Source organism: Peromyscus maniculatus, chromosome 7 (assembly GCF_049852395.1).
Source record: "Peromyscus maniculatus bairdii isolate BWxNUB_F1_BW_parent chromosome 7, HU_Pman_BW_mat_3.1, whole genome shotgun sequence".
In the NCBI taxonomy this organism is placed as follows: Eukaryota; Metazoa; Chordata; class Mammalia; order Rodentia; family Cricetidae; genus Peromyscus; species Peromyscus maniculatus.
The window spans coordinates 98,116,451-98,143,982 of NC_134858.1; the positions used below are offsets into that span (position 1 = coordinate 98,116,451).

The 27,532-nt window shown below is 46.0% G+C and overlaps 1 protein-coding gene across 1 annotated transcript; it reads right to left on the minus strand.

The window, feature by feature from the left end:
* Nucleotides 1–26,995, minus strand: Il20rb (interleukin 20 receptor subunit beta). The gene is made up of 7 exons (XM_006975134.4): nucleotides 26,149–26,995; nucleotides 15,605–15,731; nucleotides 13,879–14,069; nucleotides 9,043–9,167; nucleotides 6,926–7,076; nucleotides 2,884–3,026; nucleotides 1–1,434 (listed from the first exon to the last, which is right to left on the minus strand). Exons 1-7 carry the CDS (start codon nucleotides 26,186–26,188, stop codon nucleotides 1,318–1,320), a joined length of 894 nt encoding a protein of 297 aa, XP_006975196.1. The 5' UTR covers nucleotides 26,189–26,995; the 3' UTR covers nucleotides 1–1,317.
* Between the last annotated feature and the right edge of the window lie 537 nt (nucleotides 26,996–27,532).

The following is a 27,532-nucleotide window of genomic DNA, read 5'->3' on the forward strand; positions in this document are numbered from 1 at the left end:
TTGGGGTGCATTGTTTAATTTTGCACACAGCACATGTGTTTCCAGATCACTTGAAACATAAAATTAACACAGTTCCCAAAAGAGCCAAAGCAGAAGTATACAACACAGTTGAAAGGCAGAGAGAGTCTCAGTCCACATCCCTGCAGACAGCTGCCTGCCCTTTCTCCTGGAGACCCCTAGGTGGAGATAGGGCCGTTGACCTCTGCGTTGAAGACGGGAAACACCTGGTTGAAACGGTTAGCCTCTCTCCACCCCTGTCTGGCTGGAGAGGCCCAGGAAGTCGGGGCGGAGACAAGTCAGCTCCAGGTTCCAGAGCCGGGAGGGGGTGGTAAGCCTGACTCTGCAGGGCCTCTTCCCTCAAGAAGCTTCCTCTTTTCATCCATCTCCAATGCAGCTCTTTTCTTAGCCTATAGGTAGTAAGGAGTGGTACCACCTCAAGTCGGAGGCTCCTGATGAGCATCTGGGAGGGGCTGAGAACATAGTGAACTGTCCCTTAGGAAGAGGACTCATGGGATTTCCTGTGGACAAGGCCCTAGGATCTGACGGCATTTCATGAACCCACAGCAGCATCCACACGAGTCCCATCATGGATGGGGCTATGGCCTCTCTCCACATCACTCTCAGGGAGCCTGCTGACCTATCACTTCAGCCAGGATTTGGCTTGAAGTGAAATGGCCCTCCGAGTCTTCCTTCCCTCAAGGTTTCCTCTGGGGAAGTGGGAAGTCCAAACCAACAGTGGTTTGCTTTTGGTTTTGAGACAGGAGTTTTATTACTCTTTGATGTTTGGTGTTTATTTGGGACAGGGTTTCACTACGTAGTCCAGGCTGCCTCCAACTTGTGATTTTTCTTGTCCCCTCCTCCCAAGTACAGCGATCACAGGCATGCATCCAGATCCATGTATTCTTTTGACATCCTTAGTACACATGTATATCGCACAGTTCACAAGATCTGAATTCCCCATAGTGCACAGCGCCACTGGCCTTCCTGCCACACTGCAAGTGCTGGTGTGTACACACACAGAGACAGGGAGAGGGGTGTTTACATCGTGCCGTTAATCCCCACCACAGGTGACAGAGCTGGGGTCCAGCGGGATGAAGCCATTTTCCCCAGTGTCACTCAGCGAGTCGTGGTAACTGCAGGTCTGGGGTCACCTCTCCTCACCACTCGCTGGCCCCACCGCTTTGCCTCTGCTGGCTGTCACTGGACATGCACACAGCAGTCTCTCTGTACTTCTCTTGTCTTTTGTCCACAGAGGAAACCAGAAACACAACCCTCCCATCCTGGGTTCTGGGTCCTGCAGATCACATTGTGAATCCATCAAGTCTGTGAGATCCAGACCCCAAAAAGATGCTCCGAGGACAGCACAGCCACGGCACAGATGTCCACCTCTTCCTTTCTGCTGCTGATCAGCTTCTGGGATGAACTGGTTATTTTCTAAAAAATTCATTTTCACAAAAATCATCCATTAGGAATGTAGCAACAAAGAAGATCACAGAAATCCCATCTATTTAACTGTCTTGGGTGTGTGTGTGTGTGTGTGTTCTCATATGTGTAGGTGGGTTTATGTGCTCCTATGTGCAGGCCCTAGGTTGGCACTGGGAGTGACCCTTGACCCCTCACTCGGCATTTATGCAGCCTCTGGGGATTTGAACTCTGATCCTCATACTGGGTGCTTGTGCGGCGAGCACTTTAACCACTGAGCCATCTCCCCAGCTCTAGCTAACTTTCAAGCAACAACCTCCCACGACAACGCAACCCCCTCGGTCAGTGGCTCCCGGTCAGTGGCTCCCGGCATCTGCAGAGATCCTCTCCTAACCCTTTGTCTAGCAATTCCCACACGACCCTGCTGTGAGAACCAGTCCCACAAAACCTCAGCTTTGTGTGGTTGAGATCCAGGGGTGCCTCTGAAGAGTCACGGGTGGAACATGGGTGAGCTGCCGAGGCCTGCCCTCGCTCTTCCCCATCGACAGCACAGGCACACAGGGCCTATCCCCTCCCAGAGGCTCAGAGCCATGGTCCATTGTTTTCAAGAGTAAGATAAGCATCCTGGGCCTGGGGGGCACTGGAAGAAGAGCTTCCTGAGCAGTCACTGTGAAGGTCCATACTATTGCCCTTGCCTACTCCACGCCTATCCAAGGCAAAGCATATTCCACACCACGTGATCTTAAACCTGAGAGGCATGAGACTCTTGGCACAGACTGAGTATGTTGACTCAGAACCTGGTACTGGCTGTAGCTGCTGTTAGAACTGGGGGAGACGAGAGAACTCAGAAGGCACTTTGGAAGACTAAGCTGCATGACTTACCACTAAACCACCCTGAGCTGAGCAACACAGCCACCCTCTTGATAATGCCAGGTCCTGTGGGAAAGCAGAATGGCCCTGCCAGGGCCTCAGGGAGGTCACTCTACCCTGGAAAAGGGAGGACTCACCCAGACCTTCTGATCAGGGGTTACTGTGACCTGAGCATACCCCCCAAAACCACGTGTTAGAAACAAATCCCCAGTGTAAGGCCCCAGCTTTATGAATGTGGGCTATAAGGCCTTAAGGCTGGGTGTTTGATAACTCCGTCATCACTTAGGTGACACCTTTAGCCATGTTGTAAGAGCAAGAAGACCTTCACCCATAAGGCCCTTCAACCTCCATTCCACCACCACCACCACCACCCCAGCCTGCAGAAGCCAATGATCTTCTATTCTCTATAAATTGCCTAGTCTGTGATATTCTATTACAGCAGCACAAACAGACTAAGACAAGGAAAATCCCATTCGCACTTTCTCCTCTCTCTGCATATCTTCATAAACCATGAAAAATGTGTCCATGCCCAGCTAAGGCCCATGATGCATCTGGTCAGTGTCACAGTGAGAGGTAAAAGAATGCCCTTACCAAGGTGTCTGGAAGGACTACCGTGGGGCAGCAAGAGTACCGGAGCAGTTGGCCCATCTTCCAGATGGAGAGGAGTACGACCATGAGAACCAGCATGAAGCCAACAAATGTGAACAGAGCCAGCGCCAGCGGGAGAGCCTCTCCTGTGAAGAGAGCAGAGCAGAAGGCTTGGGAACACCAGGGAAGGGGAATCGCACCTCTGGGGGCTTCTTAGAGCTGCACTCAGGCCAAGACAGCAGGTGCCAGCACCGAGAGATCTGGGGTGTCCTCCAAATGGCTGCAGAGATAACCACCATTCTCCTAGAATCTCAATTAAAGTACGGTTTTTTCAGAAAGCCACAGAGAAGATTACCATCTCTACCTTGTGAAGGGGAGGGAGGGATGTAAGGCATTGCCCATGGTAGCATGTACCTGGCACTACTGCCAGAGGAAGGCAGGCTGCCAGGCCCCAGGCAGGATGAGGGGGAGGTGTTGGAGCAGAACAGTCCAGAACAGGGCTGGGCGGAAACCAAAAACAAAGTGTTTCACAATTTGCTCTTGGCATTGACTCCTAAGATGGAGGAAAATATTAAGTCCCAAAACATTCACATTAAACTGACAGAACAAGCCCCTGTTACATGTTAGGTCTACTTCCGTCTCGCAGCATTCTGCTAAGGTCTAGGCCTCTGCTCCTCACAGTGAGCATTTCACAGAAGAGGATGTTTCTTATGCTCAAGATGGGTTAATGACCTACCCTAGGACAAACAGCTAGAGCTGGTTCCAAAGCCCATGACGAGTTTGCTAGCAAGCACAGCAAGAAGCACCCAGTCTGAGCATGGAGAGATGCAGAGGAGGGGACAAGCTAGTGTCCCAGCTCTCTGTTCTGTCAACCTCAAGCAACCATTTATCACCTCCTGCCTAAACTGTTGGCTCATAATGGTAGGAGTGGCTCGGCCCATGTGGCTGTGGCATGTGGGGTGGGGCGTGTGCATTGTCTTACTTTTGGAAAGTATTTTGGCAGTAGACATCGAGAGATGAACAATGTTAATACCCTTACAATCCCTCCTGTGATGTCCGTTCCAGAAAATCAGGCCAAGGAAGGAAGGAAGCGTGTGCATCAGTCAGTCACTTCACAGGAATGTCCAGACAAGAGCCACAGGCTGTCGCCAATCACCTGCCCAGGGGTCCCCTGCCACTTGTGCATCTCTGTGTGCTGTGACTCTCCTCACAGCACACCCCACACACACTGGAAAGCACCTCATGAGCTCACTAGCTTGCTGTTTGTCTCCACAACTAGAAGTCAGGGCCTCCCTTCTCTGCCCCAGTGGAAAGGCCAGGACTTGGCATGTAGTCAGTGCTCGCAAATACTTATTTACTAGAAGAACAGCATCTTCGAGTGCAAACAGTCATGATTTAAATGCCAAACAAAAGGCATTAATGTGAGACATTATGGAACATTGACATGGTAGGTTAGCAACTCATCTGTTAAAAGGAGAAACAGAATAGACATATTACAGTTTGACCAATAATGGAGAAAGTACATAGTATTGCCATCAATAAGGATGTATTTACATACATTGGCTTACTGTGTGTCTTTAAAAAGTAAGACAAGCCAGGCATAGTGGCTCATGCCTTTAATCCCAGCACTTGGGAGGCAAAGGCAGGTGAGTCTCTGAGTTCAAGGCCAGCCTGCTCTATATAGTGAGTTTCAGGACAGCCAGGACTATATATTAAGACCATGCCTCAAAGGGAAAAAAAAAGTAAGGAAGACCCACACTGACACTAGGAGCTAGCTACAATGTGCTACAAAGTGTAGCTGAGCCAGGTAGAGACAGGGAACACTTGGGTCCCTGTGTTGAGGAAGCATTGGAAGCTACAGACAACGGTGGAAGAATAAATGAAGGATTTGCCGGCAGAAACGTATATGTGACTTTCCTTGGTGTTGTGATCAAATACCTGATGAGAAGCAACCAGAGGACAAGTTTATTTTCACTCATGCTCCAGGGATTCATTCTGTCCTGGCAGGGAAGTTGTGGCTGCAGGGACAGTTCTCAGTTGTGGCCACAGGAACAGGAAGCTGCAGTTTACATTCCCCATGGCTCAGGAAACAGGACAGGAAGTGGGGTTGAGACTTAAACCTCAAGGTCCACCTCCCTGAGACCCACTTTCTCCAGCTAGATCAAAGGTTCAACAACCTTCCAAACAGTGCCACGAGCCAGGGACCAACATTGTTCAAACACATGAGCCCATGGGAGACATTCTACATCCAAAGTGTAACAGCAACTCTCTTGAGCAGCATGGAGTAGGATAGAATATTTAACTCCTACTTTTTATAGTTCTGTATTATTTGGATTTTTCATAAGCTTGACATTTTTTACATACCAAGAAACATTACTCAGAAAGTGTGCATGGAAAAATGTTATGAATGTATTTGTGAAGAAAAAAAAGCAAATAAAACATGTATAACATGTATGTCATATAGGGCTACTATGTGTCTTCACATGAGTGACAGCTGAAGGGTCTTTGGAGGGCAACAATATCAAAGTTAAACGTGTGTCTTTTGACCAAGCTATTTTACTTCCAGGAATTTATCATTCAAACACACACACACACACACACACACACACACACACACACACATACACATACACACATACACATACAGACACACACACACACACACACACACACACACACACAGACACATACACATACACACACACACACACACACACACACACACATACTTGCTGATAAATGTGATCTATGCACAAGGAAATGAATGCACTGATTACAATAGCAAAGCATTTTGGTGGGGGGGGGGGGAGGGAATCTAACCCCATTAATCACAGATCAGTTAAATTAGCCAGCACACACTCACAAATGGAATAGTATTTGATAATAAAGAAGAAATGATGGAATTTCTTTGTCATTTGGAAACATCTACAAGATACATAAAAGCAAGATTCAGAACAGTGCATATGGTATCACTTTTATTTAAAAGATGATACATATGTACCTACTTCCATACACATGTCCTCATTTACATGTATATGAGTTTAAAAGTCTCCAGAAGAATGTATAAGAAACCCATACCAAAGGGAAAAGATGCAGGAACTATGTGGATGAAGAAGAGACATAGAGAAGATAATTTACATGTATATTATGTATTCTGGACCATATAAATAGACTATATGTTCAAAATAGTAATGTTTTTTAAATCTAAGAAGTTATGCTGAAAAGTGTTAACTAGTGGTGTTTGTATGGTGGGATCATGGAATGTAAGTAAGGTTTTGGTCCTTTTCAAAGAGTTTTTAATCACTGTAGGTTTCTTTAGACCATACAAAAATAAAGGGTCTAGGGAGATGTCCCTATCAGCAAAGTGCCTGGTATATAAGCATGAGGACCTGATTGGGACCATGGCACCCACATAAAAGCCAGGAGTGGCTGTGTACATCTCTAACCCTGGTGCTTGGGAGTCACGGGGGCTTGCTGGTCTGCCAGTCTGGCCAATCAGTAAGCTCTGGGTTCAGTGAGAGAGGCTATCTCATAAAATAACATGATAGAAATAGAGAAGATGCCTAATATCAGTCTCTGTCCTTGATACCCACATGTGCACATATACATACCTATACATATGTACACACACACACATTTTTAATTGTTTTAATTCAAATGAAGAGTTTTAGTGGAAAAAAAAAGAGGATTCTATAGACTATAAGAGCCCATCCAGACAAAGGAAGCTGTGATTTTGTTATACAGTGTGGTGCCTCCTTCCAAGGTCTAACTCTCTCCTATAGCCATCTCTGCCCACAGGCAATAGCCTTCTGGCAAGCTAGGCCTGTAACATGTGCTCAGGAGGAGGCTTTGGGGGAAAGTACTCCAGGCAACTGCTTAAGAAATCCAACCCAGCCCCCAAGGTGGGCTCCTTACCTGGGGAGAACTAGAGTTTACCTCAGAACCCACCAAACCTGGAAGCAAATATGTAAAGCCAGGGGAAGCCCTGGAACCATGGGTAGGGCTGCCAAGTGCGGGGACCCAGGGACAGGCCGGTTATCCTTACCTTGCATCTCCACACACTGAGTCTGGCTGAAGGCACTGTGTCTCCCAATGGCTTTCACCAGCGCCTGCGCCTTCACACAGTACACGGCCCCTGGTTCCATGGTCTCTAGGTGAACTGGACTGTCCCCACTCTTCACCACCTTAACATGTTCCTTTAAGAAATCAAACCACACTCACTGCCTAAGGGCAATGGAGCTAAGTACAGCGGGGAGAGCTGGGCAGGAGAAAGTGCGGATAGCCCTTCTCCAGAGCACAGAGAGCATTCCCTCTCCTTTGTACATGGAGGCATCCATTTCCTCCTGCATCCACTCACTCGTATTCATTAACCTTGTACTATGCACACATAGGCACACAGCATGGGAGCTTGCATGTGGGAGAGAAATATTACTAAATACATTCCATGTAATAATGAGGAGGAGAAAGCAGGGCAAGGCGAAGAGAGTGGCGAGGAGGCATGAGGGTCAACAGGTGTTTAGAAACAGCCTCTCTAGCAGGATAACACTTGAGCAGAGCCCGTCCACCTGTCCGTCCACCCTTCAACTCCCACTCTAAGCCCGAGGCCTGTGGAGGAGCCTGTAGAAGCTTGTGGGACCCAGCCCAGATGACTCAGGGTATACACACTCAGCAATGAGCCTCCAGTCACAAGGGTGGGGAACAGGCTCCGCCCCCAGAGAATATGAAGTTGATGCACGCTCCCCCCTGCCACGCCTCAGTCTTTCTCCCACCCCGTTCCATCGGCCTGGCTGGCAATCCAGTGTCCTACGAGTGTGCTCTGACCCAGCAGGGTAAAATACTGGCCAACAGCCTGCCCCACCTGCCCACACCATGTTCCAAGGGTCCCTATCCCACTCAACTGAGGGTGCCCAGGAGCGTGTGCACAGCCCCCAGACATTGCTATGTGACACTGAGCACTCCAGCCTGAGAAGGGTAGCCACAGAGCTCAACTGGCTGCCTGAAACCCACACAGCTCAGACTGATGAGCACAAGCAATGGGATTCATCCCTGAAGGATGTGGTCTTGGGAAACTGAATACCTCGAACTGAAAAGGAGGACAAAGGGAGAAGACTGGGTGGGAGGGTCAGTCTGAGATGCCTTGAGGGGTCACGGAGGCACAGTCATAGGCATGTATAGGACTGGGAAGTGAAGGGGAGAAGCCACAAGAAGACCTTCCGTGAGAGAACAGCAAGGCTTCCACAGGCCAGGGTCCCTGAGTAGTTAAGACTGTACCTCTGCCTGGTCCTGTACTGGTTCTGCTCACAGACTTGGTGAGAGTCTCTGCTGCCCATACTGATCCTTCTGAGGAAGCTAGCTTTCTTTATGTCCACGGAGTGGGTCACCAGACCTTGTCATTATAGCAGCTTAAACAGGGCTCCCAGGGAGTGGTGTCCCCTTGTGTCTCTTAGAGTTTCACCCTGCTGCTGCTGCTGCTGCTGCTGCTGCTGCTGCGGCTCTGACCATCCTTCCATGAGTGCTGGCCTCCCACTCACCCCAGACTACAGCAACCTTCCCACGGAGAAGGGCAGCTCCCTTCCAGGGTTTCTGCACGACCCACCCGATCATAATTAGATAGGCTTATTCATAAGCCTGCTCCTGGCTTGCTGCCCCACTTCTGCGCTCTGCCAAGACACACACCCTCAAGAGGTTTGTGCCCACCTTCTGTGATTTTGAAATCATCCGGAACACCCTGAGCTGGAACATCCTGGCCTGCTGCCCCTAAGAGTCTGAGACTAGCTGATGAAGAAGAAGGAGAAGAAGAAGAAGAAGAAGAAGAGGAGGAGGAGGAGGAGGAGGAGGAGGAGGAAGAAGAGGAGGAGAAAGCATTCAAAAGGCATTAGGGGGTCCAGTGAGGTGGGGCATCAGAGAAAGGGAAGTAGTTCCCCAGACTTCAGTAGACCTGGCCTGAAAAGAGCCCAGGTGTCCTGACCAAGGCCTAGGTTGAACAAAGGAAGGAGTTGAGGGGTAGTTAGTTCTCTCATCTCTCCCTTCTCACACTTCACCCAAATCAGGCCACTTACACCATGAGCACTAACTACAAAGCTGGACTTAACTCCTTCACCCCCAGAAAGCTGTGCTCCTCTGAGGCCTGAATCAAAGGCCAAGGCCAGTGGGAAGCCTCACCTTGGCGCCAGGCTCCTGACTCCAGTAGACCACAGGGAACTCAAACTGGGGCCCGAGGTCTTCCAGCTTAATAACCAGATGTAACCCATGTTCAGTGACCTCCATCCGGGGCGGAATGAGGACAGCTGTTGACAAGAAAAAGGAAAGAATCAAAGCCAGCTCCGGACAGAACGGATTTTTCTTGGGATAAAATGACCAGGTCGTCAGTAGAAACATAGCAGTCCTATGGGCAAGAGAGGGGGTCTGTTGAGGGGTTCTAGTGTGTGGAATCACGTATACAAGCACTCTCCTGCACTCCATGGATGCTCATAAAATTCTTTTTAAATTCTATTTTTATTAAAATAGGTTTTCAAAAATTGTGTGTGTGTGTGTGTGTGTGTGTGTGCATGCACATGCTTGCACTTGCATGTAAAACATAGAGGCCATTTCTGTCCTCCCACCAGGTAGGTCCTGGGAATCAAACTCAGGTTATCATGCTTGGCAGCAAGTGCCTTTGCTTGCTGGGCCATCTTGGTGGCCCTCATAAAATGCCTTTCGAAGGATGACTACTGAGTGGAACCAAACGGCAAAGACTTACTACAATTCATTTTTTTACTCCAAAGTTGTCTGTCCCTTCTCCAGGAGCCTAGGCCACAGAGAAGGGATGAAGGCCTCAAGTAAACATCACTTCCCCTTTTAAAGCGCATGCTCTGCCTCCTCTCTCCACCGCCTTATCTCGTTCCTCTTCACCTTGTCTCAGCTAGTGACCAGATGCTGTTCCTTAACGCTTGCTGAACACCTGCCTGGCTCTGAACTCCGCTGCGCACAGCTGGCCTGGTCTTTGCCTTGGGAATGAATACACCCGACAGGGTCGGCCCCATCACTCACACAGAGCACTGGCACATACTGGTGTCTGGTGCCTTGCAGACATCCGAAAATCAGCAGCCTGGGTGGCTTGGCCCTTCTGTTCGTGGCCCTAGGACTCCTCATCTCACACAAAGACTGTCAGCAAGTCAGAAGCTTCTTACAGATTCAGACAATCGGTTCTGGAAATACAGCCCAAGCACAAACACCATCTTTCCTTGTCCCCAAGGGCCCACACAGGCTGCATGCCCTCCCTCGACACCAGTCTAGAAACTGCAGGACCAGAAGGACCAGAGTGATGGTTGGTATTGGCTTGGGAAGTAGGATAGGATGTGTCCTGGGCTAAATCCCTCTGCACTGGGGCCAAGGGACATGGAGAAGAAAGGCAGTTCCTAGATGGGATAGTCAGAGGGCAAAGTATTTTTCCCTTGCCATCCTCGCTGGAGAAAATATCCCAGGGTTTGGTGAGCTGTCCCTCAAAGGGGCAAGAGAACTTGGGAAGTCAGGCCACCTGTGCAAAAGGAGCCAGTCCAGACACAGCACCGCTGCCTCTCTAATATCTACAGACAGAAAAGGTCCACCTCCTGCATTTATAAGTCACCTATTATTGGAATCTGGGCCTCTGGTTGCCATCATTCTGACAGACAAAATGACCTGAAATTTTAGTTTCAAGAATTTTTTCTTTCTTTCTTTCTTTCTTTCTTTCTTTCTTTCTTTCTTTCTTTCTTTCTTTCTTTCTTTCTTTCTTTCTTTCTTTTTTCAGTACTGGGGCAGAAACCTCTGCCCTACATACTTTATACTTCTCTCATTTGATCCACCCAGAAACTTCAGAAGGCAAATCTTATTCCCCTGGAACAGAGAGGTTAAGGGAGCTGCCCAGAGTCACACAGCTAACAGCCAGAATTAAAGCAATGTCAGTCTATATTTCTAGCCTTCCCTGTGTGAGGTGTTCATCCTCTGCAGTAGAGAATCACACTTCTGTCTGCATATGACAACAACCTGGGTAGAATTTTAAGTTCCAAGTAAATGGACGCTCACACCTCATTTAAATCGGACACCCCTGGAATGGCCCCAGACTGGTGGCCTTGAAGTTCCATATGTCTGTAACATGAAATTGAGGTTAAGAACATCTGCCTTCAGTAAGGTTAAGACTAGAAGAGCTCTGTGAGAAAACATTAAGATACAATTTTTCAAGTGGCAGAATGTCAGAGTGGCCCTCTCAAATGGAAAGCAGGTGGAGTGCTTGTAAGAGATTCAGTGCTAATCAGGTGGTGGTGATGTATAACTTTAACTCAGCACTCAGGAGACAGAGGCAGGCAGATCTCTGTGAGTTCAAGGCCAGGCTGGTCTGTCTACAGATTGAGTTCCAGAAAAGCCAGGGCTACACAGAGAAACCCTGTCTGAAAAAACCACCCCAGCTAGGTCACTGACTCTACTACACATGAAGCCCATAGGATTCTTGAGAAAGATTCTGCTCTCTTCAGCACCTGCAGACTCCTATCCCTCGGGTTCCCCTGCATCGAGACCTTTTCCTGTTTATGCACAAGTTTCACTGTTCAGCCCCTCCCAAATAACTGTTGGCACTCCCTGATCTCCATCTGACCTGGCCTTCCTTCCAGCAAGAGCTGCCAGACCCCGGTGGAGTTCTTGGCTGGAGCTCCAGGCTCCCAGGTGCCAGAGGAAGTAGTGCTGGGTGCTGCCTGAACTCTGGGCAGAGGGAGAGCTGCAATGTCATCCAGTGCCCATAAGCTTCCAGGTGCCTGCACTGGGGTCCTACCAATTCAGGCAAGTCGTCTCAGTGCCTGGGAAAGATGCCCAGCAGAGAAATCCACATTTTGCAGCAAAATCCTCCCTGGCATCCCATTCCAACAGTCCTGTGCTCCTCCTCTGCTCACTGGCACTCAGCACCAGCATCCCCAAGGCAACAACACTAATATTAACTAAAGTTGAGTGCTGCGATAAGACTGGACTGTGTTGAGCATCGACACATTTCGTTCCATGTGGTCCCCTCAACTATCCCATGAGGCAAAATATTGCACGCACACAGCTCTCAAGTTCCAAGTTGGATTTGAACCAGCCCTCGTAATTCCTCAGGGCCAATTTGGGATCCCTCACCATCTAAACCCTCCTGACTTCTACTCAACATCCTTGGTCCTCAGTGACTTTACTTGTCTAATTACTAGATACTGGGACCTAATTTCCTGAGCCCCCACTTCAAGCAGATCTTCTGTCACATGAAGAAAATGGGCCATTGAGGGCCCTGCCCTTCCCAGCACCAAACTCCTAGCATCCCCCCACTTCCACCTTAGACAGGGGCTGCCCCTTTCTACCTCCACTCTGTCCTCTATGTATGCCAGCTGCAACCATGGTCACTTCCTCAAGCACCACCCCAGGACCTCCTTAAGTCTCTCAGGAGCTTTCTGTTTCTTCTAGCTACCCAGCCACCTCCTTGTATCTTTCCACCTACATTTTAAACGTTGAGGTTTCTAGGAGCTGTCCTGGATTCTCTTATCCTCCCTACCTTGTTCCTGGACATTCACATCTATTTCCAGGCCTAGAGCTAGTAACTTGGTGTTGTATGTCTGGCTTTCACCTCTAAGGGTCCCAAGGCCTGATCTCCAGCTGCCAAGCAAGTGTCCACAGCATGCCATGCTGCAGAAACCTGAGCTCCAAAAACACATAGACAGAGTGTCTCCTACTCTTCAAGATCTGTTTCTCCTGTTGAGTTCTCTGCCTTGGACAGTGTTCTCACCAACCCAGGTAAGAAGTTAGATTCTGTCTTCCCACTCCATCCCCAATAACTGGTCCCAAGCTCTGTTCATTTTAAACGCAGCCATGTCTCCTGAATTCATCCACTCCCCTGTCTTAGTTAGGGTTTCTATTACTACAACGAAACACCATGACCAAAAAGCAAGTTGGGGAGGAAAGGGTTTATTCAGCTTATACTTCCACATCGCTGTTCATCACCAAAGGAAGTCAGGACAGGATCTCAAGCAGGACTGGAACCTGGAGGCAGGAGCTGATGCAGAGGCCATGGAAGGTGATGCTTCCTGATTTGCTCCCCCTGGTTTGCTCAGCCTGCTTTCTTACAGAACCCAGGACCAACGGCCCAGGGATGGCACCACCCACAATGGGCTGGGGCCTTTCCACATAAAGCACCAATTAAGAAAATGCCTTACAGCTGAATCTTATGGGGTCATTTTCTCAATTGAGGTTCCCTCCTTTCAGATAACTCTAGCTTGTGTCAAGTTGACATAAGACTAGCCAGCACACACACACACCCCATCTCCTCTGCTACTCTACAGGCCAGAACCCATCTTGGCTTAGCTGGAAGGTAGCAATTCCCCTCTCATTCTCCCTCTGCCCTGCAGGCTTACCCTACTCCAGGTCCCTTTCCTCCTGGTGGCCATAGTGTTTGCTGTGTAAGACATGGTTCAGATCCTCTCTTCTCCCATTGCTCCCATTGACTTGATCAAGCTCTATATAGGGCCAGCTGTTTCTCTACCCCACTGCCCGTTAGCTCTCACCTCATCCCAAACACACACATCCTTTCACAGTCTAGCCACGGCTTGCACTCAGCCATATTTGTCCACTTACCTGGATTCTTCTCTTCCCTTTCAATCATTTTCCAATTATAATTGCAATGGAAAAGTTATTTGCCAGCAACCACAGAGAGGAAATGTTTCTAGTCTGTTAAATGTACAGATGTTTTTAAAACAACCAAGCTGCTCTCAGCAGTATGGGGTTAACGAGGCTCCAGATGGGAGAGATTTATGGAGCCATGATCCGAGTAAGAATCCTAGTGCCAATGCTAGAACTTCAGTACCTGTAGACCCTAATAAGGACCGTCAGGACTGACTTCCAGAGTGGGGAAGGAGAAAGGCAGCACGTGAAACAGTCAGCAGTTTTATAAACATGTTTGTACATGTAAATTTGATGCTGAACATCTAAGCAAAGGTAGTTTCTGCAAGGGTGGGAAGGGGTGTGCCTTACTTGAGTTTCGATTAAAGGGGCGCTCCAGAGTGCTCCAGGCTGAAGTCTGTGAGCCCAGCATGGCCCTGACCCTGAAGTTATATGGTACTGTGGCAGTGATGTCATCAGTGATATCACACTCCAGACCTTTGGTGGGTGAGCACTGGCTGCTGGGGATCCAGATGTGGCTCATGTACAGGCTCTCGTACTCCCTGGCCAAGGAGAAGAAGGCACAGAGTCATACCGCACCCTTTGAGGCAGACTCCAAGAGGGTTGTAACTGCCTTTGTTCTACTTTGTGGGTCAGCAGAACAGGCATCCTCTCCCCAACTCCAGATCCTCTACTTGCTTCCCACCCCAGCCATCACTCGTGTTTATTCCTTGGGAATCTTAGCATAAGCCTCAGTCTGTCCACTTCTTTCAGTGTCCACAGTCACCTCCCTCATCTCAGGCACCATCATGCCTTGCTGGCTGTGCTTTCGCATTCTCCAGACTCTGCTGTGGAGATGCCACCTTTCAAACACTCCACACAGCGGACCACGATGTTTCTGTACCTAACGGCTCTGTGTGAGACTCTAGCCTTCTCTCATCCTGCCCCCTAAGGATGCTGCTTCTACCCAACTGACCTGTGGCTCTCTCCTTCAAAATGCTGATCTCTTTTTGCCTTGGGCCTCTGACTAGCCAGTCACTGTCTCAAATGTTCTGACCCTGCTATCTAGACAGGTAGGGTATAAATATCACCTCCTCCAGAGGCCACCACCTAAGACAAAGGAGCTGCAAACTCAACTCTTTTGCATCAGCCTTCACAGCTTCCTATTAGAACTCAGAACTCTGCATGTGGCTCAGAGCCCTGCTGCCCATCACTCTTTCTGATGATGGAAAGGTTTTGCATCCTGTTGCTCCGTGGGGGCAGTCACTGGCCATTTGTGGCTATAGACCATGTGAAAAAGGAAGAATGGGACTCAGTTTAATTTAAACTTAAATAGCTACTAATAGCTGCTAGTGGCTGTAAAACTGAAGAGAGCACACTTTAGTATCTCTTCCTCTAGAGCAGTGGTTCTCAACCTTCCTAGTGCTGCGACCCTTTAATACCTCGTGTTGTGGTGACCCCCCACCATAAAATTATTTTGTTGCTAATTCATAACTGTAAATTTGCTACTGTTATCAACTGTAATGTAAATATCTGCTATGCGAGCCCAGGGGTTGAGACCCACAGACTGAGAAACGATGCTCTAGAAGCTAGCTCTGTATCGAGAAATGGGAACCTCTGTATCCTCGAGCCTAGAAGCATGTCTACACGTGTAGGACTCTGCTTGTGCTTATTGCTGATGAAATACGTTGGGCAGCAACTCTACCAGTCACTTCTCAGCAACTGCTAGTACCTGGACAGCTGAAGAAAACTAGAACAGGTTCACCCCTGGGCCAGCTGAACTTTAGAGTCAAGACTTGTTTGGGCTTCCGGATATATACTCAGAGTCAAGAAAACTGTGGCCTCCTATACCCTAAAGGGAGTGGCTCTCCAGATTTGTCCATTCCAAGTCAGGCCCAGACTCACCAGACAGTTGGCTTACTGTTGAAAACAGGCACAACTTAATGTATTTGGTCCCCACATGCATGTCCATTCACACCAAGGGCTGGGCTGGGAAGAGCATCTACTCTTGGGCCTCAGAGTCTCCTGGAGCAGAGAAGGGCTATCCCTCTCGGATACGCTGTCTAAGAAGAAAAATGATTACACAAGGCAGACTCACCCCTGGTACTCCACAGAATAGAGCACTGTCTCTCTGAGCTGGGCCACTGCGTTCCACATCAAGAGATGCTTCATGTTGATTGACAGAACAGTTAAGTTCTGTGGGGCAGGCAGAACGGCCACTCCACCTGGGATGAAATTTAGAGAGAAGCTGACCTCTGAGTGACAGTTAGAGCTGGCATGGCTTCCGAGTCATCACACTTGTGCAAGTGCTTTTACTCTTCTTGGTTTAGCTCTGCTTTTGTGACAGCAGAGCATATTTGTAGTAATAATGGCTAAGCTTTAGGGAACATTGCTCATATTCTATATAGGTCATTGCTACATTGTTACAGAATTATCCCATTTAATTTTCTTTTCTTCTCTTTCCCCTTTCTTTCTTTTTTTTTCTTTTTTTGGTTTTGTTGTTGTTGTTTTTGTTAGTTAGTTTGTTTTTCAGGCAGGATTTCTCTGTGTAGTCCTGGCTGTCCTGGAATTCCCTCTGTAAATCAGGCTGGCCTTGAACTCAGAGATCCATCTGTTTCTGCCTCCCAAGTGCTGGGATTAAAGGCATTCATCACTATCCTGGCTTTTTGTGACCCTACTGAGTATAAGGATCATTTTTCCCATTATATAAACAAAGCAGAGGCATGTTATTATTTGTTCATGGATATGTTTTTATTTTATAGTTTTACTTTAGTGTGTATGTATGTATATGAATGTGGATTTATATATGCCGTGGTGTATCTATGCATGTCAGAGGACAACTCCAGGGTCCTCTTCTTCCACCAATGGGAATCAGGTTCAAACTTGGGTCATCAGGTTTTCATGAAAGCATTTTTATTTGGTGAGCCATCTCACTGGCCCTATTTACGTTAATGAACATATTAAAAAATGTACCCATTGGCCGGACGATGGTGGTGCACACCTTAAATCAGGACTCGGGAGGCAGAGGCAATTGGATCTTAGTGAGTTTGAGGCCAGCCTAGTCTACAGATCGAGTTCTAAGACAGCCAGGACTGTTACACAGAAAAACCCTGTCTTGAAAAACACACCCACGAAAAAGGTACTCACTAGTGTATGCAATGTAATTAACACATGTATGCAATGTGTTACTTGAAACAAAAGCAAGTTTATCTATCTCAAACATTTATCATTTCGTTTTAGTTCAAAGCCTTCAAACATCCTATGTTCTGGGCCTTGGAAATACAATTTTTTTCCTCTATAATTAGTCTTCTGTGCAACAGGACAGTGGAATAAGCTCTGCTATCTTACTGTAACTTAGTAGCTGTTAACCAATCTTTACCCCGTCCTCTCTCTGTACCCACATCTCTCTCCATTCTCTGGTTACCACTGTCATTCCGTGCTAAACTTCTAAACATACACAAGGTCAACTCTTTGATAGTCCACCTAAGAGTGAGATTCTGTGATATTTGTCTTCCTGTGCCTTGTTCATTTTATTTAACATAGTATCTTCCACATCACCCGTGTCTGCCTTTTATGGCTGAACAATATCCGACTGTGTATAGGTACTTTTATCTATTTGTCCGCTGATGGACATTTAGGTTATTTCCACATCTTGGCTTCTATAAACAGTGCAGCAGATGTCTTCACATAGTTATTTAATTTTCCTTTGGATGTATTATATAACCAGTAGTGGGATAGCCAAGTCATATGATGCTTGCACTTTGGACTTTTTGAGGAAGCTCCACTCTGCTTTCCATAAGGATTATAATAGCTTACATTCTCAATAATAGTTTGTATCAGCATTTGGCTTGTTATTTTTAACTTTTTAATGAAAACCACTTTTACTGTGGTCCTGGGTATGAAACCCCAGGGGTTTACACATCTGAGGTAAGTATTCTCCTACTGAGCTACATCCCCAGCCTGGGGTGAGGTGATAATCTTATTTTGGTTTTATTTTGCTGGGATGGTGTTACACATTGCTTCACATACTTGCTGGTCATTGGTATCATGTACTTTTGAGAAATGTCTATTTAATTTTACTTTCCATTTCAATCGGTTTATTTATTGACTTACTATTGAGTTCCTCCTAGAGTCTAGATGATAGCCTTGCTGCCAGACTGACCTGGATTCACGCCTTGACTCAGGCCTGGACTAGGTTATCTTATGCAACCCAAATAACCTGAGCCTCCCACTTCTTCATGGCAAATCCACTCAGGCTCTTGCCAGTTTCTCATCATGTCTCTCTCCAGCTTCTGCCATCCTTGGGCACCAGAGCACATTAATTTGTGGCCACCAAGGCCAAATGGGGCATCAGAGGCCAGGTGGGAAGCTCTGACTCAGGTCTACTGTAGAGATAACCCAGCAAAGAAGAGGTATCAAAACAACTCAGAGACTCCACCCCGGGAAGACTACAAGCCCAAAAACCCATGTGAGGCACAGGAAACGACTCATATGGGTAAAGGCAATGTGTCCAGAGTATCCACACAGTGGCACTACAGTCTGCATAGAACAAAAATGGCCAGCAAAGCTGCACCTGCACTGATAAGGACTTCCGGCAGCCCAAAGCTCAGCCTTGTGTGTAGCCCTTGGGTGCAGTCTGGACCCTCTGCAACTATTCTTCTCCCTTCCACGTGCTCTTCTTTCAGTGCCCAGCACCTGCTCCTTTGCTGTTACTGGCACAGTGATGGTATCAATGTCATGACAGAGTGACAGCTGGGACCTTTACCTAGGACCCTTCTGTTTCTGCCTCTAGATTGGCATCAAGCCTTGTGAACACGAGGGAGAAGGATTGCTCCTGAAACCCCTGTCTGGCTGGTCTCTGCCTCTTTTCTAACATAGGACCCTGGTGATGAACCTTCATGTCATCCTTAATGAACTCACTCTGCCTGGGAAGGAAGACCTGGGACACCCACAGCGGGGCTTCTTGCCTTTCCAGCCCTAACATCTTTATTTTTGTTTTCTTTTTCCAGTTCATAATTTTGTTATTAGGTTATATCCACTGTACAAAAGAACAGGCTTCACAAAACTCTCAAATATTTGCTGGGTGGTGGTAGTACAAGCCTTTAATCCCAGACAAGAGGATCTCTGAGTTGGAGGCCAGCCTGGTCTACAAAACAAGTTCCAGGACAGTCAGGACTGTTACACAGAGAAACCCTGTCTTGAAAAACAAAACAACAACAACAAAATCCTCTCAAATGTGCACAGCACATTCTTGATCACACCTGCACCACCCTATTCTGTTTCCCTCCTTGTTTCCAGTGGTCCACTTTTTCTTGACAAAAAGCCACCCTTCTACCTTCATGTTTTATTACTTAAACAAACTTAGATTCTGCATATGAGGGAAAATAATATGTGTCTGAGTCTCCATTATCTTGCTCAACATAATGATTTCAAGTTTCATCCATTTTTCTTCAAATGACATGATTTTATTCTTTTGAGACAGGATCTCACTATGAAGCCACAGCTGGCCTGGAACTCATTACGTAGCTTGGCCTGGTCTCAAACTCCCAGCAACACTCTCCCCTAGCCCCAGGCTATGGAATAGTCAGGCTTGGTCACTCACAACCATAAACTCAGCAGTCGGGCAGCTGAGGCAGAAGATTAAGTTAGAAATAAGCCTGGACTATGTAATGAGTTCCAGGCTGCTACAGAGTTAGATCCTATCTCATTGTTTAAAAGAAAAAGAAAAAAAAAGATTATGAACTAGAATAACTAAAACTCTGTCTGTCTGTGTATGTGTGTGTATCTGTGTGGTGTGTGTCTATGTATGTGTGTGTATTTGTGTGTCTGTCTATCTGTCTGTGTCTGTACATGTATTTGTGTGTGTCTGTATTTGTCTATACGTGTCTATGTGGTATGTGTATTTGTGTGTGTGTGTGTGTGTGTGTGTCTATGAGTATGTTTGTCTCTATGTGTGTCTATGTGATCTGTGTATTTGTGTATGTGTGCGCATCTCTCTTTGTGTGTGTGTGTGTACACATATGGTGGTGCTGGGATTTGAACCCAGGACCTTGTGAATGTCATAAACATGTATCGTATCACTGAGCAAAACCCACGACCCCAACTAAAACAAGTTTGAAAGAAAGCAGGTCACGAGATGACTCAGGCAGTAAAACGCCTGCTGCTCAAGCTGATGAGAGCCCCGGAACCCATGTAGAGGAGAGGAGAAAATCAACTCTACAAAGCTGTCCTCAGACCCCCACATGGGTGCCACAGCATTCGTTACCCCCAATAATAAATAGTATTTTTTAAAGAGTAAGAGCAGAGGAACCAATCCACACATTCCAAGACTTATAGTAATTAAGACTGCAAAGTGTGGTATCAGCAAAGATAAAGATACACATATCAAAAGGCAAAAATAAAGACCTCAGGGACAGATCCACTCAAACATGCTCAAGTTTGATTTGATAAAGATACAAAGCAATTCAGTGAGAAAAGGGTATCCTTTAAAATAAATAATAGTGGAACATTTTGGTATGTGCAGGGGAAATAAACCTCACATATTATATAACAATGAACTTAAACTGGATCTTAACCATTACCTCACCAGGGATGACTGTCTTGGATACATAAAGAACACCCAAAACTTAATATCAGGAAATCAACATAAAGATAAAATGAAAAGGCATGAAGAGATATTTCACCAACAGAAATTCAGAGAGTGCAATAAACACATGAAAAGATGTTTAAATTGGAGTTGGTGTCATGGCTCAGTGGTTAAGAGCATGGGGTGCTCTTCAAGAGGACCCAGGTTCAATTCCCAGGACCCACATGGCAGCTCACAACCATTGCAACTCAGTTCCAGGCGATCCAATATGTACTTCTAGCCTCTAAGGGCGCTAGGAACACATGCCGCCCAAACACCCAGACACATAAGTACATTTTGTTTATAAAGACGTTTAAATCATTTGCTAAGGAGGAAATGCAAATTAACACCACCATGAGACAGCACTACTGTGGAGTTAACGTTACAAAACTAAATCCTGGCAACAGGACAGAGACGATAGATCCCCCAGACACGGCCGGTAGACTTGTAAATTGGCACACTGGTTCTGGAAAATTATTTAGCAGGTTTTTTTAAAACTAAATATGCAATTACCATCTGACTTAGCAGTTGTGATCTTGGGCATTTATCCTAGAGAAATGGAAACTTCTGCCACGTAAGATCCAAATATGAATATTTAAAATTGAACTTGAATTGGCCCAAGTGTCTTTCAATAGGTGAATGCTCAAACAAGCAGGTAATGAAAGGGGGCCACGATGGCCTCCAAAGGGTGCTGCTAACATGATCCGAGCCTTTCACTCAGCAGACAAGTTAGTTCCACTGGAAATTATCTCAGACTTTCAGAGATGCACAACAGCACAGGGAGCTTCTGGATTCCCTCGCCGGTCCGTCCTTGCATCCACAGACACGGGTGACTAAAATAAGACAGCTCGTCGCTGCCATGTCACTCAGCTCCAGGCTTTCTCACTTACACCAGTTTCCCCTCTCATGCTTTATTTTCTGTCTTCCAGGAACCAGTCCAGGACTCCCCGTGCAGCTGTCACACCTAGTTAGTCTCTTCCAGTCTGTTCTCAATCTGTCTTGGTCTTTTATGACCTTGACATTTCTGAAGAGCACTGGTGGGCTGTTTTATAGCTTTGTTCTCAGTTTGGGTCTGTCTGTTTTCACATGATTGAAGTTCCACGTGTTTTAAGGGTAGCTTGCTTTATTGGATGTCTTTGTCATTACAGCACCATCTTACACTTGGGAAACTTCCCTCAGACACATGCCTGAGAGTTCCTTCAGCATCCTTCATGAATCTCTCAAAGGCTGATGAAGCCCCCCCCCCCCCAACCCCTGCATCCTAGTTTCCAAGGGGAGATCAGTCTTAGGTTGTCCCTTTCTTCATGTTAGCTGGAGAAAGGTCTCAGCTATGTGATAGAATCCTGAGAGAGGTGCTCAGGACAGCAATTGGTCAGCAGTTGGTTCCTGACAGGCTGCAACATCTTTGGCCTTGGTCCCGATAGTAAGACTCATGGCTCCCCACACTCCAAATCACATCCTTCAACTACTGCTTTGCCCTATGAAGTCCAACCACAGTGACTGGAGTCTGGTCTGAGGCTGTGAATATTCCATCTGAGTGAGGTTGTTGCTGTGTACCTCAATGTAGCAAAGCCATGTGTCCCCAAAGCCAAATATGCTCCTCTTGGCCCTCTTCCGTGAGGTACAGCAGTGGGGCATCAGCATTCTCCAGCAAGGTCTACCATGCATTTTTGCTGAGGACATTCATTTCCATCTGTGTACTCCTTCTACGTGCATTGGAAGAGGTAAGCCCAAGCAACTGGTTACAAAATACACGTTTTGCCTTGGACTCTCTGTAATTACCAGTGACGTTAATCGTGATCTGCAAAGCTACAATTTACTTGTTAGAGCTAATAAACATACTGGGAGAGATATGTGAGTATGTAAATCCTTCTCACCCTTTCACACATTCGTTGACAGGTGTTGGTAGGTGGTTCTCTCAGTGATCACTGCAGTTAGGCTCTGAGTCTCTTCATTGAGTTGGGATTCTCCTGGAAGGAAGGGCCATTCCTCCTCCACTGTTTGTTATGTTTTCAGTGAGTTACTTATTGGGATAGACGCATAGGTACTGGTTTCATTTTATGGTTAAAATCCAATGCTACTATTACTTGTTATTCAGTTGTTCCTGCTTTGGCCTATTAAAACTCTTTCAGGTTGATTCTTGTATCCATTTGACTGGTTGTCTCCATCTCCCACTCTTTTTCCATTCTATTTTGTCAATCGACTTGGTTCTGTATTGTTTTTTGTTGTTGTTTTGCTTGTTTTTCTTTTGTTTTGTTTTTTGTGTTTTTGATTCTGTTTGTTTTTCTTGCTTTTTGAGTCAGGGTTTCTCTGTGTAGCCCTGGCTATCTTGAAACTCACTCTGTAGATCAGGCCGGCCACTCAGAGACCTGCCTGCCTCTGCCTCCCAAGTGCTGAAATTAAAGCATGTGCCACCACTGCCCAGCTTGTATTCCTTTTTATGTTTGTTTGTTTGTTTTTGAGACAGGGTCTATGTAGTCTTGGCTGGTCTCAAAATCAAAGTGACCCACCTGTCTCTGCTTCTGAGTGCTGAGATTAAATGCATGGATCACCACACTCAGCCTTGTCAATAGGCTTTAAAATAATAACTTTAGATCCACAAATTTCAAAGATAATATAAGCTCCAACCAATGCTAACATCTTATGTAACCACGATACAGTTATCAAAACTGTGGGACCAATGTGGGTCAATTACCCTAACAAAATTGCAGACTTGATTTGGATTCTGCCAGTTCTTTCACTAACAACTTTTTCCATTCCAAGATCCAACCCAAGATCCTGTGCTACATTTAGGCCCTCGTCCTATTTTAAGCACTTCATTGCTTACCACATGATGCTCCTGTCTCATCTTGCACTTCCCTGCCCAGTCCTGTAAGCATCCACTTCTCTAAAGAGCCCCACCCAGGGAGTTTCAAAAATCCCAGTGCCTCCGCAGCACCCCTGATGAATTTAGAATCTCTGGCCTTAGTAGTTACATATATAAAAGCTCCCCCAGTGACTCCAATGTTCATTTGAGACTGGGACACTGACCTAGAATTTACTTCTGGTGGATACAGAATAGTTTGAAATGTGTTAAATCCCCAAATGTTGGTGGTTTCAGTGTATTTTCTGGTAGACTTTACGTTTACTGTAAACAGGGGCCAGTTCTGTTCATCTTGAATCAGCACCCAGCCCAGCAGACACAAAAGAAACTTAGAAACACTGAGTGAAACTGAGCAAGTGAGCCACATACAGCTTGACTCCCGTAAGATTAGCCTAGACCTGGTGGTTTTCCTAATCTCTCAGCCATTTTAGTCCTTTTAGCTGCTCTAAGATTCATGTCTCCTAAACACTCATCTCCTAAGATCTTAGTTCGAGGGAGGCAGCCGGAAGACTGCCCTCCATAAAGCCACTGGGCAGACTTCCTGGCAGAAACTGCTGCAGCTCTTCCTGCCCCAACCCTCCTGGTCCCCTCTGCTTGTTTGGCTCTTCTTCACATCTTTCCCCAACAGTCTTTAAGGTAAATATACTGGAAAAGGCATGCCCTAAGTCCTTCACCTTATCACTCCTCCCTTTTATCAGCCTGCATCCACATCTCCCCTTCTGTGTAGAAACACAGAAGGACGAAACACACTCGGGAGCTGGCTGAATCAGAGTCAAACCCCAACTCTCCCATTTGTCAGCTATCTGGACAAAGAACTGAACCTTTCTGAGTCTTGATTCCTAGTGTAAAACGGGGAGCATCAGACCTGCCTTGCAGATGAATGTGATATGTCTGAAGAACATTTGTTGCTAATCCAGAGCATACCACATACTCAGAAATGTGAGCTATGTCTAATGGCACAGGCTTTCAATCCCAGCTGCCTGGGAGGGTGAAGCAAGAGAACTTTAAGTTCAAGGCCTGCCTGAGTTACAGAGCAAGCTCAAGGCAGCTAAGAAAATTAGGGAGACCCCATCTGAAACATGAACAGTTAAAAAAGAAAAAAAAAAAAGGCAGGGGACAATGGCTCTGAGAATACACCCAGCAGTTGAGCAACTACCCCAGCATGCTAAGGTCCTAGGTTCAATCTCAGGAAAGAAAGGAAAAAAGGTGGTGGGGGGGCAGTTGTGGCTGTCAGTCATTGTTTTTAATTAGTAAGAATCAATTTCCTGCCGGGCGGTGGTGGCGCACGCCTTTAATCCTAGCACTCGGGAGGCAGAGGCAGGCGGATCTCTGTGAGTTCGAGGCCAGCCTGGGCTACCAAGTGAGTTCCAGGAAAGGCACAAAGCTACATAGAGAAACCCTGCCTCAAAAAAAAAAAAACAAAAAACAAAAAACAAAAAACAAAAAAAAGAATCAATTTCCTGAGTCACTCACTAGGATTTGGAAGGGACAAAGCAAGACACCTTTACTCACTTGCCCAGTGACTGAGTAAGCAATAGAAGCCCATTCTGCACTTGCAAAGTTCACCTACACAGTCCTGAGCAAATGCTCAACATTGCATGAATCCACCTTAGCTAAAGCAATTGTTTTCTGACACCACCATCTGCATTACCAAAAGATCAGAATAATCAACATTTGAGGCAGGGATGTTGAAGTCTTTAAAAGTTTGTTATTTGTATTGTCTTGTTTTAACCCCTCAAGACTTCAAGGTGGCTGTTACAAACATTTCACAGATGAAGTTATATGACCAGTCACTAAACTAGTTAATCACACACACACACACACACACACACACAGAAGAGAGACAGATACTCGGCGTGGGAGCAGGGGTGGGCACAATACACTTGTCACGGGAAGTTTGCGGAGGTCAGAGGACAACTTGAGGAAGTTGGTTCTCTCCTTCTATCATATGTGTTCTGAGGATTGAACTCAATTCATCAGACTTGGTAACAAGTACCTTTACTACCGAACCATCTCACCAGCCCTACTGGAGAATTATAAGAATAAAGGCTAAGGCAAGAAAGTAAGGATGAATTCACAAACTGTGAAGACAGCAAGTGACTTGCGATCTACACTTATTTTCTAAAAGTAATGAGAAATGGGATCAAATAAATATAGGGTGAGACCTGAACATACAGATGAGACGTGAGCAAAATTTGGACATCATTTGCTGAACCTTTGGAACTATGAAGGTTTGGGGGTCAGGAATACCATCCATTTCCATGTAGGCTGAACATTTCCAAATTGCCTTAGTACTGATTTGTTGCTTAAGTATTTAAGGCTCCCACTGACACCACAAAGTAACCAATACCCTGGAATATTAAAACTAGAAATTTCTCTTGAATGCCGCTTGACTTGAAGAAGCATTAGCAGGCAAGGAACTGCAGCTTGGGAACAAAGAGGTAATTACACGGAGCCACGAGCGGACCAGAAAATTATGTCATCTTACTGGCAGAGAAAATGCCCCAAACCAAGTCTTTTTTAAATGGTATGAAGTAACTTTTTCCTGTGATGATCAAGAGAAATCTAATTTTTATAACTTTTACGCCCAAAATGAAGTTTATAAATTATGTCTTTTGTGTTTGTCAGAATTTATCATTTTAAGTGCCACACGGAAAATGACTACAATAACTACATTTTAACCCTTCAAATACCAAATGAAATAAATAGCAAAGTGCACAGAGCTCTGTAAACTATACTGATGACATCTTTTTAGACTGGTCTGTGGATATTGGGGGGAAATTTTTCCAAATAGAATGCAGGCATTTGAAATGTGGAAGATGGAGATAAAAAGGTTTAGAAAAAAAAAATTTACACTGGGCGGTAGTGGTATACTCCTTTAGTCCCAGCACTGCAGAGGCAGAGGCAGATGGATCTCTGTGGGTTCAAAGCCACCCTGGTCTACAAAGAAGAGTTCCAGGACAGCCAGGATTGTTATACAGAGAAACCTTGCCTCAAACAAACAAAACACCAAAAACCAAACCAAAACAAACAAATTTAAAAAAAAAAAACAACAAAAACATTTTATAGCTCAACTCCAAACCCAGGAAAGTACTGTCACCTTCTTAACCTATATTCAAGGCTCAAACTCAGATGTGTGTAAGTTCTTTCTTACCTGTGAGAAAACATGAGATCAAGCCACAGAAAAGCCACATGATAAGACTTGTCCAGACTCCTTGTGGAACCACTGTGCCGGCTTGAGTTTGGTTGTGAGGGTCTCTGGCATACTTAGTTTGCCCTGAAACACTGTTTCCTTCCAGAATGAAGCTTTCTGTCCATCCTAGCCATCTTGCTTCAGGAAGCAGATGTTGGTGCTGAGGTCAGAGTTGCAATGAAGCTTGAATTGTTCTGCAAAGAGGAGCTGGCCCAAATGCTCAGAATGGGCGTACTCTGCAGCACCTTCCTTTCTGTCCAAACCCAGATATTGCATCAAGGGGAGCGGCCTGTCACAGAGAGAGCGTTCCAGAGAAATGATAACCAGGGAACTTGAGGCATGTGCCTGAGGGAGACATCTGAGTGTATACAAGATCAGTTGTGGACAGCCTGGGCTCTTCCCAGAAGTCATTGAACATCCAGGATTATTTTCCCTACTCATCAAGTAGCATCTTCTGCCAAGTACCTTTCTGCCCATTCATTCTAACTGGGTACTAAGTAGCTCTGTTTGCTAATACATGCTTCTGGAAAAGTGGAGAAGTTAAATGATTATTATCACTACTGTATTCTCCAGTACTAGGGATTGAACCCAGGGCTTTGGGCAAGCTACACAAGCACTCTGCCACTTAAGCTACATCCCAGGCCTGTTGCCCCATTGTTTTTCAAGGCAAGTTGAAAAAAATGCCTGGTTCTGTTGCCTCAATTTTAAATACCATTTTAAAAGTCAAGGGTTGGGGATTTAACTCAGAGGTAGAGTGCTTGCCTAGCAAGTGCAAGGCCCTGGGTTCAATCCTCAGAGCTGGGCGGGGGGGGGGGGGGGGGGGGGGGGGGAGTTAAAAAAAAAAGCACTCGGGAGGCAGAGGCAGTGGATCACTGTGAGTTCGAGGCCAGCCTGGTCTACAGAGCAAGATTCAGAACAGGCACCAAAGCTACACAGAGAAACCCTGTCTCAAAAAAACCAAAAAAAAAAAAAAAAAAAAAAAAAAAAAAAAAAAGTCAAAAGGTAAAGAATAATAGTTTTATATTTGCAAGTCTGCAAAAAAGAAAATCTAGGATATAATATGCTAACGAGATCGGCACCTTGAGGTAGAAGGAATAGAAAATAGAGATTAAACAAGAGTTTTTTTAATTGATTATTGAAATGAAATCCTGTAATAGAAATTGGCCTTTTAAACTTCAACTCCTTGAGGACTTTAGAAACTCCAATGCACAAAATATAATGGTAAATAAAATGAAACTGGTTTGAGAATGAACATTGATTTTTGAATTGAACATTTTTTGGTTCCAGTTTCTTATTTTGGTGATAATTTGGGGTCATTCACTGATTCATTCAACAAACATTCCCT